The sequence below is a fragment of the Rhamphochromis sp. 'chilingali' genome (genome assembly GCF_963969265.1).
Source record: "Rhamphochromis sp. 'chilingali' genome assembly, chromosome: 10".
NCBI classification, from domain to species: Eukaryota; Metazoa; Chordata; class Actinopteri; order Cichliformes; family Cichlidae; genus Rhamphochromis; species Rhamphochromis sp. 'chilingali'.
In genome coordinates, this window is record NC_137937.1 from 13,260,740 (window position 1) to 13,283,760 (window position 23,021).

Genomic DNA, 23,021 nt, shown 5'->3' on the forward strand with positions numbered 1-23,021 from the left:
GGAGAAGAGAGCCGAGGTTCTACTTACCAGACAAGCGTTAAGGGAAAAACTAGAGACAACAAACACACCCCCTTGCTGTCATGAAAGCAAAAGGTTTATTCATGTTTGAAATTACACAACTACCACAAGGAAGACTTTTCAGTCCAGGGTGTAGTCTGGTTAGAAAGTAACACTAAACATCTTTAATACATTAGAATCACTGCCACAAATCATTTGTCATGACTTTTCAGTTTCAGAATCACATACAATAGAAAAAAGAGAAAAGAAGTCTTGAACCCTGTTGAACAGAGCTGGAAATGTACAGTTCTGAATACTGAAACCTCTATGCATTACACTTTTTATAGTGATTTTTTTTGTCTTTTTTCTCCGCATGATTTAGTAACAAGATGAGCAACATTCAAAATGTTCTTTTTTTTCCCCTCCCTTCATTATTTACAACAGTTTTAACTGTTTGGTGTTAATTTAACAACAATATTCGCCACACGTCCCCGCCCCTCCCGCGCGCCCACACCCCCCAGCCATATAAGCCACAGAGCAACAACATCTTCAGCCACCCAACCCCACCCCCTCCCATCCTCTCCCCGTCTATTTTCCATGGTATTAATATTGTTATTTCGTTGTTTTGTTTTGTTTTTATTTGTTATTTTAAGTTGCACAGCTGCAACATCATTTTATTAAAAGATTAAAATATACATTAGATTACATAGAGAATGAAGAGTTTACAGTGTTACAAGATGTGATCAAAATAACTACATAAAAACATTAAATAAGGGCCAAAGAAACTGTGGTGGTGATATGGTTTAGAGGTAGTAGGTGAGCGCTCTAAGCTACAGAAATGTTGGAAATTATTGGTTTCTATGAATGAGGTAATAAAGCTGGGTATTGATTGGTAGGGTGTATAATTACTCTTAAGCTATATTATGTACAACTTTTCCTGTGTAATGGGGGCCTGCTCCTGTGTGCCATGTTGTAATGATCTACTGTCCGTGTGTGTGTGTGCTGTCGAGGGGGGCTTCCATAAGCAGTACAAAAAAAAAGGTTTACATATGTACATACTAAACATCAAATTATAAAATATGCAGTGGTGTCATGTTATAGTCAAGCAATCAATTATGCTTCTTTATGTTCCAGAGTTTGAATAGTCATTTCCTTGTACTAATGTATACAGCTGTAAGGCAAAAATAAATCTTGAAAGTAACTACAAAGCTGCCATTGAGCTGTCAACAACAGCATTGTTGAGTTGCCGGACAAGACTGCGAGCACATTACAGTCAAAGAAACAGCTGCTTTAATCTCTATGTTGTAAGGAATCAATTATCAAAATGGAGAGTGGCAATTAAATCAAGAATCGAACAAATGGGCCTTTAAGGTGTCATAAAATGTCACGGAAAACACACAAGTGTCATCCCGTACTTTTGAGTGGAGATAATTATCCTGAAAGCTTACTCTTATTTTTGTTTGGAAATGTGCATGTGTTTACCTCTACAGTGAACCAACAAATTAAAAAGAAGAAGAAAAGCATGGTGTGTACACTTGATTGATTTATGAAGAAAGAACAAAACAGCTACCGGGAAACACTTGGTGTTCATAATGGAGGATGGAGTTTCAATGCGTGCAACACGGTCGTGATACATTTTAAGATACGTGAAAACCAATCTGCTGTGAAAGTTTATGTTTCAATATCCTCTTCAGGTGGTCAGCCAGTTAAAAAGTCCTGCTAGAGGCGAAGATGCATTAATAGCGGATCAATTCGAGGTATCGGAGTGCACACTTCCAGGTCCTTCTGTTGGAGATATTACAGAAGATGGAGTCGTTGCATCTTGCCATCCCCCATTAGCCTTGGACACAAATGGAAAAGGTTGAGATTACAATCAAACACTCAATGCAATATGAACCTGGTAAATTCTAGACACTCCAAAAACAGAATATGTAGATATATAGACTGATTGCCCTAATGTGTCAGTTGATATTAAAATGTTGCAGACGCAGTTAGTCTAGTCTCTGTGTTACAGTAGCATCAGCAAAGAGACTCTCAAAAACAAATTTGTCCTGTGTCCCGACCAATGGGAGCGATCCCTGAAATCAGTGTCTAAGCAGATTTCAGAAGCGACCGACAGCTTGTCGCTACATATTCTCCTGTCAGTCAAGAAGAGGGAGGGCTAGGGCTGCGTGAGGTGGGGAGAGCTGAGGGAAAGTGACAGGGCAGGGCCTCTCCAAGAGAGCCAGTCTTAGCCAGCCTGACTTTGCTTTGCTCCAGGCGTGACCTAGCCTTTACTGGATCCCTCTACGTCACCACCAACACAGCTAAAGGTCTATGTGAATATATCAATAGTGCATTTTCTGGGCTATGGCTAAAAATGGCTGCTTTTCCACAGCTTTCTGTTCAGAATATGTTTTTTACTTTATTACTCTTTGTGCTCCGATCCTCTCTTTTCATGTGTTAAGGTTATTCGACTATTAATATTTTAGTAGGGATCACACTGAGCTCTGCTGAGCCAGTAGGCACAGGTCTACACTGCACATGGAAGTGAGAAACCTTGTGAGAAAGAAAGAAACACTTGATCCTACAAGGAGTTGACATGTCTAAAGAGCTTATAGCAATAAGGCTACAGCAAAGCCAAAATGACACCAACAGCACAGAATTGCTGGCAACAGCCGCCACCGTTTGTTTATATTTAAAAAAAAAAAAAAAAAAATAGATTTTTTAAAAACTAATTTAATACCTTATTTTCATGCTTAACTCTTACATACTATTAAGACTGTGAATATCTGTGCATTTCACCCAACAGGAATGCTAACACAAAGAGAGCAAATGCTGCAGTGTTGATACAGTGCCGAGAGAACGAGCTGTCTCCTCCTATTTCTCTCTCTTTCTCTCCTTCACTCTCCATCCTCCCTCATCAACGAAATTAATCTTTACTCTGATAGCTTCAGATTATGTGCTGCTTTACAAAAAGGCGCCATATCAAACCTCATCAGGGAAGAAGAAATTCATGTCTGGAAAAAGGCTGCGGGCGATCACGTGATCATATTTTATCATGAAGATAAGTCTACGGAAAATGCTGTGAAGCATTTCAAAGCAGCTGAAATGCAACAGATAGGGTGTGTTTTTCCCCCCCTCCAAATCTCATTCTTGGTTTGAGTCAAACAAAGTATTAAAAGCCGTTTATTAAAGTAAATCTGATTTTATTCACCTGCTGTGTAGCATATTTTTTTATTAAAAGCAGCTTTTATTTAGATCAGGTGACACAGTGATGTGACACACTGGCTAATATTTTATTGTGCAGGTTGTAAAGCAATGTAATGCACTGTAATTTCATTGAATAAAATTAAAGGATAACCATGCAGCACTTTTATTGAAAAAAAAAAAAAAAGTATCAATGAATTTCACACTCCCTTTGCCTCAACAAGCTCCACGTGTAAGCCAATAAAACCTTCACTTACATTTAGGCCATGTGGACTATACATCGTGTTTCCCCCCAGAGCATCATTGTATCCTGCCGTCTGACTGATAACATGGCGCAGGGTATCCACCTGAAGGGACAGACAAGGTGGACAAGCTGGTCAGCCGAGTGTCTCGCAGACTTCCAACACTAACTGTAAACATGCTTAGTAAAGCAAAAGATATTAACTGAAGTGAAATTAACAAAAAGGGACTTCTGAGACAGCAAATGTACTAACCAGAAAAAAACAGGGCAAAAAGATTTTCAAAATAAAATTAAAAACAAAGGATAGTGATGTTACGAGCATGCTCAGGTATACTACTTCATCTAAAGCAGTTGTGGATTGATACCAAATAAAAGCATAAGTAAAAGTAATGGAACACATAGACTTTAAAAAAAATCTTAAATTAGCTTTGATTTTTCTTTACCTTTATTATGAATGAGCATATATTTTTTCTGGTGTGGTAGTGAGTGTGTGCAGTGTGTCGGCTGTGTAGCTGCGTTAAACTCACAAAATGGAAGACATCAACAACAAACAATAACAAGATGAGACAGGAAGATAGCGATACAGAAGTACAGAAAAAAAGGGGATAACATTGTACCAAAAAACCCAAATACCAACCCAAGAGCTCAAGTCAAAGCCAAATGCATTCAGACAATGTTTTGAATAGTAACCAGGAAACTGCTTTGCGGCATGATTGCAGTGGGGTGGGATCATATTTTGGCGGCCAAAGCATTCCATCCAAAGCGAAATAGTCAGTAAACACTTCAGTCAATGGGCTGTTATTGGAGGCCTCACTTGGTAATTTGAACTGCCCGTGGATGGGCAGCATGTTTTTCTTATTTATGTTTTTTGGATTTTTTTTTTTTTTTGCTTTTTTCAGTTTGTTGTGCTTCTTAGACTGCACTGTGGATGGCTCAGTACACAGGCAAGACAAGGACAGCTCTCTGCACTAGTCGTCAGGAACTGTCCCTGATTGTTGCTCCTACCTGTGACTGTACATTGGCTCCGACTTGTGCCCCTTGGTAAGAATCCCCATTCAGACTCTGCATGCTCAAGAACATGTCCCCAGAGTTTGGGAGGTTAAAAGAACCTGAAGAACCTGGAAAGGGAAGATGTAAGTAGCTGAATACATGAGAGGGCTATAAAGGGAAAGCACAGGCACAGACACGCACGCACACACGCGCGCACACACATTTATCTGTAAAAAACACACCCAGCTCAAGCAGACAAACACACAGAAGAAAGACTCCCATAAAGCAGGCAACTACAGGGGTGACGGAAGAAAAGGCAAGGAACCAAAACAGAGGAGGAGAAGGATGATGTGCAGAAGAACTGAAGATCTTTTTTTACGAATGCAGTGAGCACAAATTAAATGAAAATCACATGACAACAAGGGGACCGGTTCTATATGTGGTTGGTCGCTTAAGCTCCCAATTGTTCCACATCACCTACTTCCAGTCTAAATTAGCAGGGAGGTATCACATGGTAAATGACAAGGACAATAAGAAGCTTATGAAAAGACCAGTACCAGTAAACATGTTGCTTAAAAGAGTGTTTTTGCTCTCTGCAGAATCCAGCTGAAACTCTTCATCTTTCATCTGGAATCCTGGGTGCAAGAAAAAGGGACCACTTCATAAGCTTACCACATCCCGACGAAGCTCAAGCTAGTCCAAACTCAGCATTACATTACTCATCAAACTTGACTAAATATGCCCTTTCAGGCTCTTTGCTTTTATCTCTATTTTTATTCAGCATCAACTGCACATAATACCATTTTGATACTACTACTGCAGGTAAAATGCTCCCAGCAATTATGTTTCACTTTTTTGCAAAATGCCTTTACCATTCAGTGGGAATACATACCATTACATTAGAAATGACAAGAAGTTGACAGAAAGTCAAGGGAAAACAAATCCCACGGCATTATTTTGAAAAAAAATTTCTTATTTTGCCAAAAATACATGTGTTCTCGGTTCACAAGTCAGGAACGCTCTCTTTATGCATGAGTTTGCTTGGCATCAACTGTCTTATAGACAGGAGACACTGTGATCCCCAAGCTGGGAGCAGAGCCTGTCACTCTAGCCTGTGTGAATGGTGCATGAGAGAGTGAGGCAGGCAGGCAGCAGGTTAAGGACTGAGGTAGAAGGTAGATCTTTTCGTTTGTTTTATTTGTCTATATGCAGGAATGCCTACCGGAGTTGGGTGTGGTAGGGGAGTTGGCCTGGCTGTTCTGCACTGCAGCGGCTGCAGCGTGTGCCGCATTTACAGCAGTCTTGGCGGCATACAGGTTGGCTTCTTCCTGAAACTTGCCGATATTTTTCTTGTACCGGATCCTTTTGTTGCCAAACCAGTTGGATACCTGCGTGGGAGAGCAGAAGGAGGAGGAGCAGAGGAGTCAGATGTCAAGCAGGCACAGCACCATGCACTGAGCAGTGCGATTGTTTCAAGATGTCATGTTTGGGTCCATCAAGTACCCAATTCCCAGCCCCTGTGCTAATGTCCGCCGGGTACACAAGCTAATTAAGCCGTAATCAGGAGCCACTTGTGTCTTCTCATGGATGGGAGCATGACATGCTCTCAGATCTGTCTCCTGACAAAACTAAAACACAAGGGGCTCCTATTGCACAGACACTGAAGTCGGTACATATTTCTCATATGAGGACTGGTTGTTAAGGATACAAATTTTGACATTTCCCTCAGTGCAACATATGAATGTTCATATTTTATCCTCCACAGAATTCTCACTGGTTCCAGACGAGTGGGTCCAGGTGATTGACATTTTATAGAAATACAGTTGCTTAACGTATTGTAATAATTCATCATATGACGAGTACGTCCAATTTAGCATAACCACTGGAAAACATTACACAGTTTTTTGGGATTACTGGGTCTGGGTTGCTTTACTTTGGAAGATCATAAAACACTAAGGCAATGAAACATTTGTGCACGCTCAGTGATTTAGAGCGCCGTAGACATGAGAAGCAGTACAGGGATTATTGGGGCAGGCCTAGAGCTCTTAAGGCTCGAGAAAGACTCGAGATCAAACATGCACTAGAAACTGGGTACGTTCAGATTTAGAGCAGTCGGATATGTTAATTTTGTTGGACCGAAACGATGCCATTCAACATCAGACACTGAAAAGTTGTATGGTGTGAACCTTATGTGTGAATGCTGGCTCTGCAATAACAGTGGAATAATAATGAGATGATGCTTGTTTTTAATGGTCCTATAAATTAGAGTGTCTTGTCGCTGTGCTGCAGCCCCCCTCTCAGGCCCTGCAGCCCACGGCTGGACCAGCCAAAGAGCAGCTGCCCCTAATGACGCTTTATTTAATTTCCACCCATGTGCTTAAATTTTAATATCCCCAGCAGCCCACCGATGCTGTGGCGTAAAAACTGACTGGATTTGCAGGACATCAGATCATTTCTATCCTCCACGTCTCTGTGCTCTAAATCTTTAATATCTAGGCAATTAAAATTAATGACCATTCAGGCGAGGCCCACTGTTGGCAGGGTTTCCTTGACATCAATTGTTTGATGGGTTTACCTAGAGGTTAAACTAACAAGCAAGGCTTAATTGGAAGCAATGAAAGCCCTGGCCATCATCCTTTTTACTTAACCTGCTTAGAGTGGATTGTAGAGCCTAAGACGATGCAATATTGTTGCTCTTTTGGACAGCTCGCAATGTGCCCACAAACCCCTGAAAAATCATATAAAATGTTTTGTAAAGCTCATCAGTCTGTTTAATTTAACAAAATGTTCATAAAAACAGTGCATTAAACAGATCTGCATTTATTAAAATGTCAGTTGTGGCCAGTTGTGGTGTTTGCACGTTCAGACCTATTTTTATCATTAAATTTGACTTAATGGATACAGACTATACACTAGTTTACTTTCATCGCATATTACTTTCATCAGAAAGGAGGCAAATCCTGCAATAAAATATGACTGATTACTTCATAAAATTAATAGATTTTTTTTTTGAGTGTGTTATGACTGTAGTGCACACATTTATTGTGTTACAAGCCTCAGCAGTCTGGACAGACTCAGCCGCGGTGGCGTCACATCTTGTAGATGTTATACCACCCTTTTTTCTGCACACACATTTCTCTCCTGCCCGATGAACTCTGGCTTCAGTGATTCTCGGGTTCAGCTAAAATATTGAATAGATGCACAGCACAGCATCGTAGCAGACCATGCATTCAATTGACTCCTATGTTTGGTAAGAATTACCTGACACCACCCGCACTCAAAGGCAGCGATTGTGTCATGACAATGCAGACTTCCTGTGCAAAGCTATAATACAACTGGCTTCATTGTTGCACACTGTAGTTAAGAGTTTGGACTATTTCATTGTGTCTCAGACTGCTTTCTGATCAATATATGACCAATGCATGAGCCAAAAGTGAGCTTGCAATGCCCTACTGTAAGATCAAATACAAAAAATAAAGCATTCGCTGCTTTGAAATTATTATTATTTTTAAATAGCTGAAATATTGGAAAGGGTGTCATACATTTTGCATTATAACAGAACATATTAACCCTGTGGTGGAATCAGGTTTAACAGTTAACCAGTGTTATATTGACACATATTACATCAAAGGTGGCCTCTGAAGCATCCACACACCTCAACACAAACTACATCCATCATATCCCATGCCCTTAGCCCTTTCTGCAATGCACATGCAAATTAAATAATAATAATAATAATAATAATAATAAAATGAATAAAAAAGGAAATAAGACCTGGTATCGCACTAGGTAATATTACCACCTTAAATACATCATTGTGCATCAGTTCTGTGCTCAAGCAGTAATTGGACATGAAACAGACATCTGCAATTTTGTTAATTCAAGGGTATTTTAAGGGCATTAAAAGTAATAATAGAAAGGAAATGTGGCGTTTGGACTGCTGGAATCTGAGTGTGCGCTTGACTTGAAGATGACTTCATTTTCAATGATCCCTGTTAAAATGATGCAGGGTGTTTCATCAGCAAAGATGTATTGAGCAAAGCTGCAAAGCGATATTGGCATACCATTCACAACTGATGGTGTTTAGTTAATGAACTACTTGTGCAATCAAGAAAGCACCAAAAAAAAGGGGGTGGGGGGGAGGTGGGGGTATTAGTCCAGCCTGCAGCGTGACCACAGTAAGCCATATATGAATCTGAAAGGCTGGGCCACAGTGAGGGATAACATACTTATAGTGAACCCAGCATTATGTCAAGCCTCTCACTCTGTTACCCTCCTAAAATGAGCCAAAGCACTAAGAATAAGTCAATAATGATGTCTGCCATGGCCTCCGCTTATCGAGGAGTACACCACTAATGGGGCCCGGGATGAGTTCAGGTGAATTTTTAAAAGCCCTCTAATTTCTGCAAAGACTTATTTGTTCTCATGGGAACTGGTTCAGCGGACTGCTTTAGGAGACACTCAGACAACAATGCCCATTTCTTTAACTGCTGTAAATCACACAGTGATCATGAGGTGGGAGGGATATAAATAAACTCTAAGTGCAATTTTTTTTGTTCAAGATTTAAAAAGATCACACAATTATTCAAGCTTCTACAAGAAAACAAAACAACAATAAAAGAAAAGAAAAAGAAAACAAATAAATCATGTCATAAACCATAGCCAGAAAGTAAAAATTACATGTGACACATTTGTACACACATAGTATGGTGATAATATGGGTGTAGTGTAAAGATGTCAAACATTAAAAATAGGCTGCAATCTCTTGTTAAAAGTGGGATGTAAATGCTGATATAGCTTAGCCACGCTTTTTTTTAAATGTAAATTTAAACTTTAAATTTGATATTATAGCATTAGCATGGATCCAATAGTGTAAGAGAGGGAGGGTCTGTGCACTGGACAACTGTGAGGCCATTACATACATGAACAAAGGAGGTACAAAAAAATGAAAACAGTGGATCAGGAGAAGTTATGACATACCTGTGATACTGTGATGGTGCTTCCCACCCCCTGAAGGCAAAAAAGAATGGGCTTTTACAGTATCTGACTCTTCATGACTACACTCAATATACCCCTCATCACCCCCTCCCCACACAGACAAAACACTGCAGATTATTGTATAGATTCATGTTTCTCTGATATTGTGTCTCAAGAGGACAACCATAGAACAATGGAGAATAAAAAAATCTAGATAGTAGTCACAATCATAGCAAAGGGGGGAGGAAAAAAAAGAGAAGACAGGGTAATAATACTTTGGATGTGGGGGTTAGGTGTGAGAGATATTGCCTTCAGGTTTACCCAATGAGGAGGCTATGATAGATATCAAATTGGAAAGTTGACTTTTTAAGTGTGAAATATAACAGAATTAGCAGACTCCTGCAAGGTCACTTGAAGAGCAAACATATGAGTAAATACCCAGGATCATCCAGTGTTTTTGAAGCACCGGAGTGACCGCTTTTCTTAAAGTAATGGATGATGCCTTTTTTTTTCTTTCCATATGACCTGAGCGACTGACCAGGCAAGAGAGAGAGAGCGCACATGGTGGATGGGAATGAGGGGGAAAAATGGCAGGGGACCCAGCGCTGGGGCGACTAAGGAAGGACAGCATAGTGCTTTGATTGAGGCTAAGATGATACAGGCCTCCCTTCCCTGTGGCCCTGCTCTGACTGACTGGGACCAGCCTTGACTGAAGGATCATTAGGAAGTCACAATGTCAAGGTTAGCAAAGGACATTGCGCCTTGGTGGTGCGACCTACGGTAACTATCCCTCAAGGCTTTTAGCCTTTCCCAACCTGATTACCCACCAGCTACTGTTAGACGAGCACTACCCACCTGGGAAACTGTGATGCTGCACTTCTTGGCCAGCTCCTCTTTTGCCTCCTCGCTCGGATACGGGTTGCTGAGGTGCGAGTAGAAATATTCGTTCAAAATTTCTGTTGCCTGCTTGCTGAAGTTTCTCCTTTTCCGCCTGAGTGGGGAGCAAAACGAGAGAAACACCGAGCAAGCCTATTAGTGAGACCAGCATTAACTCATCCATTTGGATTGCACAAATTGCACAATCAATCTCACACATAAATGGTGAAAATAATGAGGAATGGGCTCTAAGGGCCCTCAGGAGCAGGATATCGTGTCCTGCTCCAAGAGCCTCATCAACACACAAAAGACTACAACCAATAAACTGACAAGCACACAGAAAGACACACATACACATACCGTTGCAAAATACATACAATGTTTAATTTGGTGTGTTGGTCTCCAATCTCTAGTCCAAGCGTGTAATGTGTAGAGTTTAGTGCAGCGGATGGGTGGGCTTCATGATGGAGCGCAAAGCCCAGTCGGAGTGCATCTCGGTACATTATAGAAATCATGGCATGCACAGTTGAGCATTGTTCCTGAAGTGCCACAGCCCCAGGGATCTCAGTAGAAACAAGCAAACTCTAACTAGATCTGGGTCCCCTTCCCTCCCAGGGCACTACTTATCATGTTGTTGAGCATTTGCTTATTTTGCCTTGTTTACTGTGCTTCACACAGGCAGTGGGCAGCAAATGTGCTTCCACTTGGCTTGTTTGGCCCAAACTTGTGCTTCTCTCCGCAGAGCTTCTACAATGCACCATACTGTTAGTGATTAGAGTAATCCACAACACCTGCTGATGACCTCCCCTCCACCCATTTCATTTGGGTCCTAACTGCTCTCAGGTGTGAGGGCATGATTGTCTTGGAAATGGATAACGCATGGAACATGGGCATAATTAAAATCATGCATCTCTGCAGTGCTCACACTGTGTGCTGTGCCAGAAAAGTGAAAAGAAACTTCAGACCTGCGCACCGTCTAAAAATGACCTCGCCCACTGGATTTACTTATGTGGGTCACGCAGAAGCAATAAAAAAGTCGAAACTTTATACCTACACACACACACGCGCGCGCGCGCATTCGCACTAAGCACACACGATCAACTGACCTGGCATCAAGGAATCTGGAGCGCAGGATCATGACAGCCTCACAGGTGCTCTGCTTCAGTTGCATCTGGATGGAACTGAACTTACGGTGGATGATTCCCACCATGCGCTCAATCTCTTTGGGAGAAATGGGCCGCGTACGAGACTGTTCCCTCAGCAGGTTCATCACGTGGGTAGTGAATTCGTTACATGCCTGCCAAGCGAAAGAGTGACAAAAACAACCAACGTGAGGCGGGGTTTTTGTTGTTTGTTTGTTTTAGAACTTTAAAAAGCTCTTGACTGATGTTTTAAAGTTATATCCATTTTTCATGTATTAAATGAGTTAATATGCACGCTGTTCTTGATAAAAGCCTCCACGGAGTGCGGTGTTTGCATATAACTCTGACATAATAGGTGAAGTCATCTCAGAATAAATGCAGATCTGCAATTTGGCCTGGCCTTAATGCACTGAAGTTAAGCAGCTTTTCGTTAACACGGTAGTTCATACATGATTAATTAGAATAACTCATTTACGTAGTGCACACTTTAGCTCATTACTCTGAGTAAAATTTGTTAAGTATTTACATTTAGATAATTAAAACCTGGAAACACCCTTAAGAAAGATGCATTTACTCCAGGCGAAGTGTTGTGTGCCCCCGCATACCCACCTCCTCTCTCGGAGAGAGCACAAAGTAAATTACTCTAATTTACCTCACTGGCTTGCTGAGGCATCACAGTTTCACCTTCTATTTTCACCCATAATGCCCGTGTTTAATGACAGGCTCAAAGTGCTGGGTGAAAGAGCTGATCATACTTTCATTTAACACAGATGACTGGGGCACTCCTTTGGATCTCTATAATCAACTACAACACAGTGAATAATACGGCAATTTCGCTTTTTCCCGAGCTGCTTTTTTCCCCACATCCTCCTCTATCGTACATATTCGCCACAGTTTGCAGTTGTGAAAGTACAACTCAGTGGCTTTTAAACATTTAAACACAAAGTGAAAATTTGAAAGCTGGTTGCCACATGGAATAATGCATAAAGAACATTTTGGAGGGTGTGTGCTATTTCCAATAAAAACTCATTCGGGAGGCATTTCTTGGGAGGATCTTAACCTTGGGGTTGTAAAGCTCCCTCCTTACCTGTTCGTATTTCTCCAGCTCTGTGTGGTAAATCTGTCTGATCTGGGTGAGTTTGGCTCTGTAGTCGGAATGTTCGATTGAGTTGTCGGCTGCCCCGCCCGAGGCAGCGGCGGCGGCGGCTGCGGCGGCAGATCCGCCACCTTTCTCTGGTCCCGCTACTCCCTCTGCCAACAGCATATTGTCTAAACGCATGAGCTGAGGGTCTGGGGGGTCCTCCTCCTGAGCGCCACGGATGCTGAGACCTGCAGAGACACAGAAACAGGGACAGGTTTCAGCAAATGCATTCAAGAGATGAATTAAGATGGGGAAATTAACATTATTAATAAGAGAATAAGTCAAAACTGCTGAAATCAGAAGCGTTGACTCTATATCGTTTGATACTGTGATGTTTCCCCGTCAGGTAGGAACTGAGCGCCTCCTGTGTATATGCTGTGTTCCTGTCGCCCATGTGTACGCCTGTTCTCTTTTATTTACACACTGCGCTGCACACTGTGTGTACGGGAAGGCTGACATGACAGCAACATCCATAAACTGACAAATGCTCAATGGTGAAGTGGCACTTCTACTCTGTGAAAGGATGCTAAACAGAAAACTATACCTCTAGTAAGTGTCTGTCTTTCACACAGTGAATGCTGGGAAATCCACAAAAGTAACTGCTGTTTTACTCGCGTCTATTTCCTTGTGAGTTTTGAATCTTCAATTCATTTAATTTAAGACGAATCTAGGCCATTATAAGACTGAGCTGTGAAATAATAATAATAATAAGGAAAAAATTGTGCAGTGAATTGCATGCAAAGCGCAAAGCCTGATTTCTGTGTTTGTTTTCAGATGGTGCTGTTTATTTCCTCTGGTCTTCTGTCTCGCCAGCCTGTCAGCAGGTCGTAATCACACAGCAGATAGCGCAGGCTACGTGCACACCTGGATGCGCTGGCAGTGAAACCACAATGTCAGGCTTTTCAGAAAACAAACACAAAAAAAAGCTCTCGCAGGTCAAAATTACACCAAAAACACGCTCGAGCAATCAGGTCTAGTAAGTGGATAAAAATGTGGCTCAATGGGCAGTAAATACTGAGTGGCTACTCAAACGTTATGATTACCAGAGTTGTTTCAATTCAATAATCCCTCCCGCAATTCAGGGATTTTCAAGCGCTCATTACAGCTTCATTAAGATATGGCTAGCCTTTGGATTCTAAATAAGAAGATTAGCGGCTCTATTGTGTCAGCCAGTAGGCATGCAATCAGAGAAGCCCTTTTTACCGTGCTTTGACCGACTGACCCTGCGAGCCGTTCACAAGAGTAAATACTAGAGAGAAAACACTCCTTTTCTTCTTAATATCTTTCTTATAAACACAATCGTAGGTTAAAAAAAGCCCACAGTGTAACCTCTTTTCTGATGTTTTCATCCCCGTTGGTGGTTTGTTCAACTGCAATGCCACTGAAAAACAAATTTTCCTCTATTTATAGGTCGGCTGGCTTTGAGTCTTTTAGGTGTAATGGTGTGAAAGGAGTGGATGAATGTGGCTATTTGTGCTGGAGACATTGAGATGCTGGACAAGGCTCCATCAGGCTTTGCAGAGCCAAGCCATCCATGTGGACAATATGCCGCTGCTCCACTAACCCTCATCCACATCACGCTGCATCTGCACAACTCCACCCAAAGCCATCATTCTGGACAGATTCGACTGTTTCCATTCCAGTTTGTGCTGCGTGAAACAAAACGGCACATGATTCAAATGTGACTGACCAGATGCCCGGCTCGGGATCTCAACATGCTCTAATAGCTGGTGGTTTGTCTGCCACGACGGTTCATATTTTCCCTAATTCAGTGTTTACACCCACTCTCTGAATCAACGCAAACTCAGCAGGCTGCACTTTTCTTTGTGCTGCGGGTGGTGGTAAGTAGGTAGCCACGTTTTTCATGTCAGGTATATTAAATATAACTCTGGGACGCGGCGTACATTTCCACACCAAACCTAGTTGTCACTTTCACTCCACTCACTCCATATCCAGGGGAAATGCAGCTGAGGGAATTTACAGGGCTTTTCAGCTAAATGGGCATAAATCACTGATTTCATTCAAACTAAATAATCACAGGCCATAAAGAGCTACTTGTCTCTTACCATATATTACCACAAAGTTCCTGTGTGCAATACTGTGGCCATTCACAGCAAAGGAAAACAGAGCGAGGCATTAGAAAGTGACACGTAATCCTGTTAGTCCGCTGACATGTGGAGTGGCCGTGACATTTTTATCATACGTGTCCATTTCTATTTAGGAAATCAGCAGGATAAAAATGATTACTGCGCTGCTCCAAGAAGGAGACGGCCCTGCAGGAGTCCACCAGGGTGTATTTGTGCCACGCCAGCTCTGGCTGGTCATTCATAACACATGTTATGGGAGGGATAGTGAGTTCATCTCAACCACATAAATACTGAAAATTAAAGAAAGAATAAGAGCGAAACGCATATCTCTGCCTCGCTGTCTCTTTTCCACGCACCTTTGTTGGAGGAGCTAAGCTCGGCGTCATCACACAACTTCCACAATATAAGCTCAAGCGAGATAATATCTTTAATTTGCTGTGTGGTTGACAAATCTGTATGGTAACTCGCAATTCCACAGTAACATTTTGCAATGCTGCTTTTCCTGCTCAAATCTTTATCCTGTTTTTGTCTGATGATATGGGTATTAAAACAAGTTTGGGCACCCGAGTTTAGCTTTAATCCACCTCCACAGTCAAAGTGGGATTAATCTCGGTGCGAGGGGAAAGTGCGGGAGTCATGTCACCTTGGTAAAGCCTCTAAGCAAAAGAAAAAGGAAAAAAGAAAAGAAGAAAAGGAATTTAAGAAAGAAAAATCCATATCTTCCAGTTATTACACATGGGCTTGATGATGATGCTCGCTCACTTAATTACCAGGGCACATTTCATGATATAAAAGGGAAAAAAAATGAGAAATTGTAATAATAATGTCACATGTCCTTAATCGGCCCCATTTGTCATTCAACAATACAGGTGGGGTAGCCGGGTAGAAAAAAAAAAAGCACTTGCATATATGATTGTTCCTCATTTCTCTTCTGTGGCTGAGACAAAAGGAGACGCTGTGATTAATCCTTCCCTATCAGTTAGGGGTGGCTCTTCTTTTCACTTTTTACAGGTTTCACTGTCATTATCTGATTCGTGGATGTAACAAATTTGACAGATAAAGGCAATGCAGGCCTTTTCTCTCATACACTCTCCCCTGTTCACTGTTTATAATCATTTCCGGTTCGGGGCCGTTGTCTCGTACATCATTCCCTGCTTGAAGCCCTGACAGCGATCTGAGCACTGCCTGGGGCTGCTCTCCTTTCCTCCCACCTCTTTTTCCCCCTTGTGCCCTCTTTTATTCTGTGGGCTTAGCTGACCTTTGCCCCGCTGCTTGTTTACTCTCATCACTGAAGTGTGAGCAGGAGAGCCATAAAGGAAGAGCCCCGCTGGGTTAATGTGGCCTGCTGAAGAGTGCAGGGGTGGCTCTGGGCTTCTCCACCTCATTCTGCCTCGCTCAGTGCACTGTCAGACACGAGATGATACACTGGAAGAGCGGCGCTTCTTGCAGATGAAGCCAGAGATTTTTATTTTTATTTTTTTGCGACACTTTTCTCTCAATACCTAAAGGACTTTTCAAGATTAAAAGTTCTGTGAAGCAGTAAAGTAACCTATGTTTAGATGATACGCGCTGTGACTCGGTTACTTCCACCACTGTTTCCAAAACATCCTGTTCATTACAAGTAACCCTGACCTCCTGCAGTCCTCTCCTACCCACTGCCTCTAGTGAACAGCTCCGGCCACATATCGACAGTCTGTTCATCTAATTGCATCGATCCGCAAAGGTCTCCCAAAGCCAACTAATCGAAACAGAATTTATTTTCTGTCAATATTTGCAAAGGTCATCTCTCTTAAAGCCGTGGAGTTGATGGTGTGAGGAGAGAATCGTCTGGAAGGAAGAGCGGGACCGTGGCTTCTAGCCTGTTACTGAAGCTCATCCAAGGTGAGCTTTAACTTAAGCTTGGCACTCGGGATCCGGGGCTTCTAATCCACCGTGTTATTAAAACCCGCTGCCAAAGCAAAACACTAGAGACTACAGAGGGCTTAGAGTATCCATTTCACAAAGAGGCCAGTGTCACTACAGTCGCGTTCCACGTCTCCTTTGACTTCATATCATCTCCTTTGTCGTGGCGCCTGGATCGGTAACCTTCAGCTCGAGAGGCGGGGAGCTGGATCAAATTACCATTGAAAATCTTTTGTTCTGTCAAATGAAACATAAGAATCCTCTTTCATCGACGTTCTTAAAGGCTTTTTTTTTTTTAAGATTGGCCTACATCCACATGGCACAAAGAATCTGAGAGAATGCCTGTGGGCTCTCTCTCTCTAACATGTACAGTAATTAACATGCCATTAACACATTAATACACATTAACTATTCCCAATGTTAATGGCAGGGTCATTATCATACCTGATACCACTCTGTGGGGAAGCCAAAGCACATTTGCCACTTTGTGTTTCACTTTCTTTGTTGAGTGAGCTGAAAAGAATAATTTGGGAAGATGGCTCGGGCTGCTTTCCTCCACATGAACAATATCTGTGTCAGTGCAAATGGATATATTGTCTGTCTCCAGCTCAAACGCTAAGAAGGGCGTCCGTGTGAATAATGCAGCTGTTCTGATTTTACTATAAAAACACCGGAAAGGAAGAAAGCGCCCATTGTGAGGCGCTAAGGACTGTTTTTTTTTTTTTTTAGAGGTGAGGCTGAAACACTGGAAGGGACAAAGAGTGTGGTGATTAAATGCCGAGCAGTAGAAGACAGGGAATGGGCCCTAAACTGGGGAATCCCTGTCTGGAATGATGATGTATTTCCTCCCAGTGCAGTGAGTGATAAGCTAATCAGCCGCGCTGACAGTGAAGTGTTACAGCCCCCCAGTGCTGGGTCAAGACTTCTCCCATCATACACCACCAGCACACACTAAACAGACAACGCATGGAGATGGTGGCGCTGGGGAGTGACAAAAAGTGGCTCTGGTCAGAAAAGAAGATCTCTGTCAGTTCAGGTAGCCTTTGTCCTTTGGTGATGATGAGGCACTCCTCCCCCCCCCCAAAAAAGCTGTGACAGCATTGGGGTGGGGGGTGGAGGGGGGCATGCCACTCTCGACCCACAACTCCAAGACATGCGAGGAGCGGGGGTGGGCAAAGGGGGTGGGAAAAGACAACCCAAACAGACATCTTGAAGACATTTTGCCAGGCACACCAAAATTAATCACTGTCCCACGGTGGCACTGACATTTGTGGGAAGTGACACACAACATGACAGACTAGAGGGAGAGGATGAAAGGAGAGCGAGGGAGGGTGGGAGGGCTGAGTAAACAAGAGCCACTGTCACTCGCTGTGATCATGTGTGTGCGCGCACCCCTGTGTGTGTGTGTATGTGCATTTGTGTGTTTATATGTGGATATGTGAGTGCCCACTTTGTTTCCTGCCCTCTAAGACTCAAATGTGGGCAAACAGCCAAGTGGTTCAGTGATGGCTGACCAGGCCTGGTGGTGGCGGACACACGCGGCGGTCGGGGGAGACTGGCCAAATGAGCGGACAGGACCTCCGCTACAGATCAGCACACTGACTGACCCTACAGGACACGTACAGCATGGGGCTCCAACATAGGGCTGACGTGGTTCACATGGTCCGCTAGTCACAGAATGAGCAACAAACACAGAGACATCCGTGTGGTACTCAGGCAGCCGTACCAAAACCTAGGACAAACATAGCATACGCTCAATAAACAAAATGGGAACAAATGACAGGAAAATCTTCCACAGCAGCTTCAGTGTGCCTTGGTTTTGGTTTTATAAATCTTTGGGATTCTGCTGGAGGATTGAGCACCATTCACCCAGCTGATCTTCATTTATTTGTTATTTGAAACAAATAAAGTGGTCAAAAAACACTGTCATCTTGGGAGAAACCACTCCCATCAAGACAGGAATGTTTCACCCTAAAGATCCGCAGTGACACTTCCCTCTACAGGGGACAAGTGGACACAAACCACATGAGAAACCCCTCCACCCCCACATATTCGAACTGCCTCACTAGGCTCTCAGTAGGTGACATGCATTCAGACCTTCACCCTCTGTTGGTGTTGGTAAGGGATGAATCATCCGACAATGTCCCCCTTTTTTTCCTGCATCTCTAAACCAGTGATAGTTTTTAAACTTCTGAACCTTCAAATTTGCATCTATCTTTGTAGGGATCAGTTTAAGGACTGCAATACTGCTGTAATATCCCTCTCTATGTAACTGTCAACAGTCTACTGTTGCCGAGACTGATCACATGCTGCATTGGCATTCTCAAGTCAGCTAGGGAAGAGTTGCTCTTTTGTTTTTCCCTGAATGTTGCTCTAGTGCACAAGCATCACGGGCCAATAGCAGTTTCTGACCATCTTTCCCACAGATCTCAATGCAGACGTCACTTAAGTCACTGTTCTTACTGAAGCACTAGCGGAGCAGTCTTTGTGACCGAAGCCCCTACCATCTGTGTCCCAACAATGAAACCACTCTTTCACCAGTGAAGAGAAATATGGGTGAGGGGGACTGAGAGTTTTACTGTCCAAGAATCAGACCCACTGCTTCACAAGATGTCTTTGCATGATCGAATGCCAGCTGCTTAACTCCTGCGTACCTGTAGTCACTGTAATTTTCCACTCATTTCTTTATGCCTTCCCTTTAATTTGTCCCCCACCCTTATTAGTCAAATAATATCTGTAAGCCTCATCTAGACTAGCACGTGGAGCGTAGATCACTTTGAGACCGTTATTGCATCTCATGTTTCAATATTTCATTTTATTGCCCCCTATATTGTGTTAGCATGTTTTGCTTATTTCTTTTCTTCAGTTTCATTTTATATTTCATGTATTGATGGTCTTTAGCTGCTAGCCTCAATTTGCTGGAAAGGTAGGTTGATTTGTTATTCAGACCCCAAGCAAATAATGCAAATGTGGCACTGAAAGCCACTTATGAAATACCCAACGGCAACTAATCACTCCTCCTCTCGTTCCAGCCTTTCTACAGCCTCCTAATTAGAAGATGGAGATTGCATGAAACCAGGTCACACAGCAGGTCTTGTACACACCGATAACCAGGCAAATACGCAGGCAAAACTTTGCCCAGACACTAAGCCAAGCATGCATTATTTTAAAGGCTAGAGGTGAAAAATAATGCTATTCAGGTTATTAATCCCATATATTTCACTGTATGCTTCCAAAGAAAGGATTTGGGCTGGAAGCATTTTGTCTGTGTGTGTTTATGTGTTCTATATTTGTGTGTATCTGTGCATGTGCATACGTCCATGTCTGCATGTGTGCGTGCAAAGGCTAGATGCTCACATAAACAAAGAAAAGGCATTGGTAGCATACAGCCAACCATGATCCACTGCCAGAGAGATTATTCTTTGCAGTGCCATTTCTGCAAGAGAGTTGACAGTCCATCATTTAGATTTTGCAGTGTATCCACGAAAAGGCTGCATTGCCTGAAGCAGAAGGAGCTGCTCTTTCCTTCAGTGTCTTTTATAGAAGAGAATTCAGCTCCAAATTGTAAAGCCAGAATGTTTTGCTAGCCGTGCTAGCGTGTAAGGACTCTGCTACGAGGCAAGCGGGGTTATGACATCGGAATAAAACTGCACTTGACGTGCTGATTCTCGGTGGGGACTGATAAAGCTCACAAAAACAAATCCACCTCCAGTATCTGAGGCTGAATGCACCCAGGACGACAGCGCTTTTTCTGGAAGCATCCTGAGTATGAGCCATGTTGCAGGTTACTGCTAGGTCTGCAGAGTGCAGTGCAAGGAGTGGCTGGGCAGATCAGGTCCAGGCCAAACAACAGCTTGTGACAGAAGCAGGCCAAAGAGGATGTTGAGACACGCAGAGATTTAACAGGCAGCCGGCCTGCCATCCACTCTTTTTCAGCTCTCCTTATACTCAGCCCATCACTTCGGATCCATCGCAAGCGACTCTCAAAGAACACAGCAAGAATATAGTTTTGCATTGCTATGAGAAAGGGACAAAATAATAGTTGCACGTTTGTGGAAAATGAGGAAAATATCATTTTTCTCATTTTATTTTGATTGTATTACACACCTGCCGAGGATACTCCACTTTTTTTAATGACACCCTGAAAGCAAGATAGCAAAAAAAAGAGGTTATTTGGTGCTAATTATTCCCAGCATGTACTTTACACAACATTTAATGAGTTAGACTGGAGGTGTGGCCATTGGCTGTGACTTGCTCGCCCAGTTACCGAAGATGAACCATGCAATCTCCCTCACGTCACCCCTGTCATGTGTACCACGTCCCCCTCCGCATCCAATTCCCCGCTAAGGCTTCAGTGGAGCAGAGACGAGGCGCCACTGAAGCAACACAACAGCTCCCGTAGCGTCTCCACACACCGGCTAGGGAGGGGTTGAAGGGGGGTAGAGCTGGGAGCTCACTCCCATAATTACAATAATTAACAGTTGCAGATTTAATTGGAAGGGAAGGCATTAACAGGAGGAACATTGTGGTGGCGCATGCAGAGGGAACCTTTGCTGCGAGAAGCTTTTGTCTTCTTTGTACCTAATGGTTGGCGAGTGCTGACACAACACAACACAACCGAGCTGAGGGTTCAGACGGTAGAGCTTGTCAGGACTCAGACTGGAGGCAGATAATTAGGTGCCAGGTTAATGAGAGCACAGGCTCTTGATGGCATTTGGTTACTGTATGTGGGCAATTAATGACTTTGTTTTTGTGTTTTTATTGCCCACTTGAGTGGAAAACATAATACATTATTCACCTCAGGCCCGGCGTGTGGTGTTTGATGGAGTAGCAGTGACTCTGGACTAAAGAATCAGTTTCATTCACCGTGGCGAATTCAAAACAATACATAGTATACGGAGTTGTGAAATGCAATCTCGGCTCACTCACGGCTACTGCGCCGTCTGACCTTTTCAGAGTGCATTACCTCATGTCGTCAGCAATGATGTTAAAAACTCCAAATATGTCAAGCAAACGATGAAGTCACTGGTCAGGCGGAGGACAACGTAGCCCACAAAACACACCAGAACAAAGAAAGCAAACCCGAGCGTTGGCTTAATTCTCCGTGTCGCGTTTCATAATGTATTTACGAAATTCCACACCCCGTGGAAAAGCCCCGCTTTCATTCCAGAGGATTTATTGGCAATGAATCCACTGAGAGGTCTTTAGACATCCTCTTCTTTAGCCCAACCGCTCGACGCCTCCTATTTTGGAGTTAGTTGTTCTCTAGCCTGTGGTGGCCAATTAGAGTGCTATAAGATAAATGGGCACCCGCAACTTTGATGTCCATCTTTTTAATAAGCTTTGGTTAAGATGACATCTGTGTGAAAGAGTTCAATATCTTCACAGTGGGAGAGAAAAGAGGTTTATTCTAAAATGAAATATCATGTAAATACTGCTGGAGGTTTAGGCTGGGTGGGGTGGGGTGTTGGGGGATCACAGTGTCTGCTGTGACTCTGGTGTTGGCATTCATTATCTTCCACTGCAGTCGCGCAGATTAGTCAGCGAAAGATGATTTTTAGAGCCTTGTGAAATCTAGGCTTTTATATACACCGAATACTGAATCAGCTTTAGCAGGATTCAAATAAGGAGAACGTATCACATCTGAAAAACAGTGTCTATTTTATATATGTATATATACAGAAAAGTCAAAAAGAACATAGTAGAGCAGTAATAGGATAAAAGGTGCAGTGTAACAATATCTAAAATGGTGGGGTAATAAAATGGTGCATGAGTCTGTATGAATGTAGGAGAGAAGGAGAGGTGGAAAAAGCATATATCTAACCTAGCCTGCGGACTTGCTCCTTTATATGTGCGTGTAACTCAGTCAGGAATAATGTAAATGTCTGGAGAGTCTTAAGACTGAGCAGGCCCGTATAAAAGCACCTTGTTTCGGGCTAGTAAAACAAGTCAATAAATACAGCGGAGAAGTCAGTGCTGTCTGCTGCACTCTCGTGAATGAAAACAGAGGTGAACTGCTTATTTTCAGTCTGGCACCAGAGGTTGACAGCGGCATTATGGGCGCTCATACATTCTGACTATCACTCGTCACAAGCTATATCTGTCAACATTACACTCAAGTGCATTTTAGATGTAAAACAAGCCTTCGCCTTGCTGGTGGGGTGGGGGGCAGTATTTATGACTCGGCGTGGTCAGCTGCTAAATGAACTAAACAGCGGTGGCTGACCGCGGTTGCGACGTCCTCGAACTACTTTTCCGTCTCGCCCACTTGGCCTGTTTGTCTTGTTTGCAGATTCTCACGGGCAGAACAAACACAGAAGCGCTACATGCGAAGCCTCTGCAGACTGGCACTTACTGTGGGAGAAAGCGCATCTAAATGGGAAGCCAATGGCACAGACTCGCACAAGATGGAAACACCATTAGGTAGGCAAACACTTTACCGAGATAACTGCTACCTGATTACAAGAGGGAAGCGTAGC

At 42.9% G+C, this 23,021-nt stretch overlaps 1 protein-coding gene across 8 annotated transcripts in view; it reads right to left on the reverse strand.

Annotated features, from left to right (window-relative positions):
• Nucleotides 1–551: 551 nt before the first annotated feature.
• The window catches only part of LOC308404260 (pre-B-cell leukemia transcription factor 3), a 56,421-nt gene continuing 33,951 nt past the window's right edge, over nt 552–23,021 (reverse strand). For 2 of the 8 annotated variants that reach the window (XM_080894235.1, XM_080894236.1), the window contains exons 3-11: nt 12,500–12,741; nt 11,377–11,567; nt 10,250–10,385; nt 9,398–9,427; nt 5,640–5,805; nt 4,975–5,052; nt 4,433–4,545; nt 3,444–3,533; nt 552–1,837 (exon numbers count right to left, since the gene is read on the reverse strand). In XM_080894235.1, coding sequence (XP_080750361.1) covers nt 1,745–1,837; nt 3,444–3,533; nt 4,433–4,545; nt 4,975–5,052; nt 5,640–5,805; nt 9,398–9,427; nt 10,250–10,385; nt 11,377–11,567; nt 12,500–12,741 — 1,139 coding nt within the window. In that variant the 3' untranslated portion in view covers nt 552–1,744. The remainder of the gene's footprint in view (nt 1,838–3,443; nt 3,534–4,432; nt 4,546–4,974; nt 5,053–5,639; nt 5,806–9,397; nt 9,428–10,249; nt 10,386–11,376; nt 11,568–12,499; nt 12,742–23,021) is intronic. The other 6 variants (XM_080894237.1, XM_080894238.1, XM_080894239.1 and 3 more) reach the window with 4 other exon arrangements.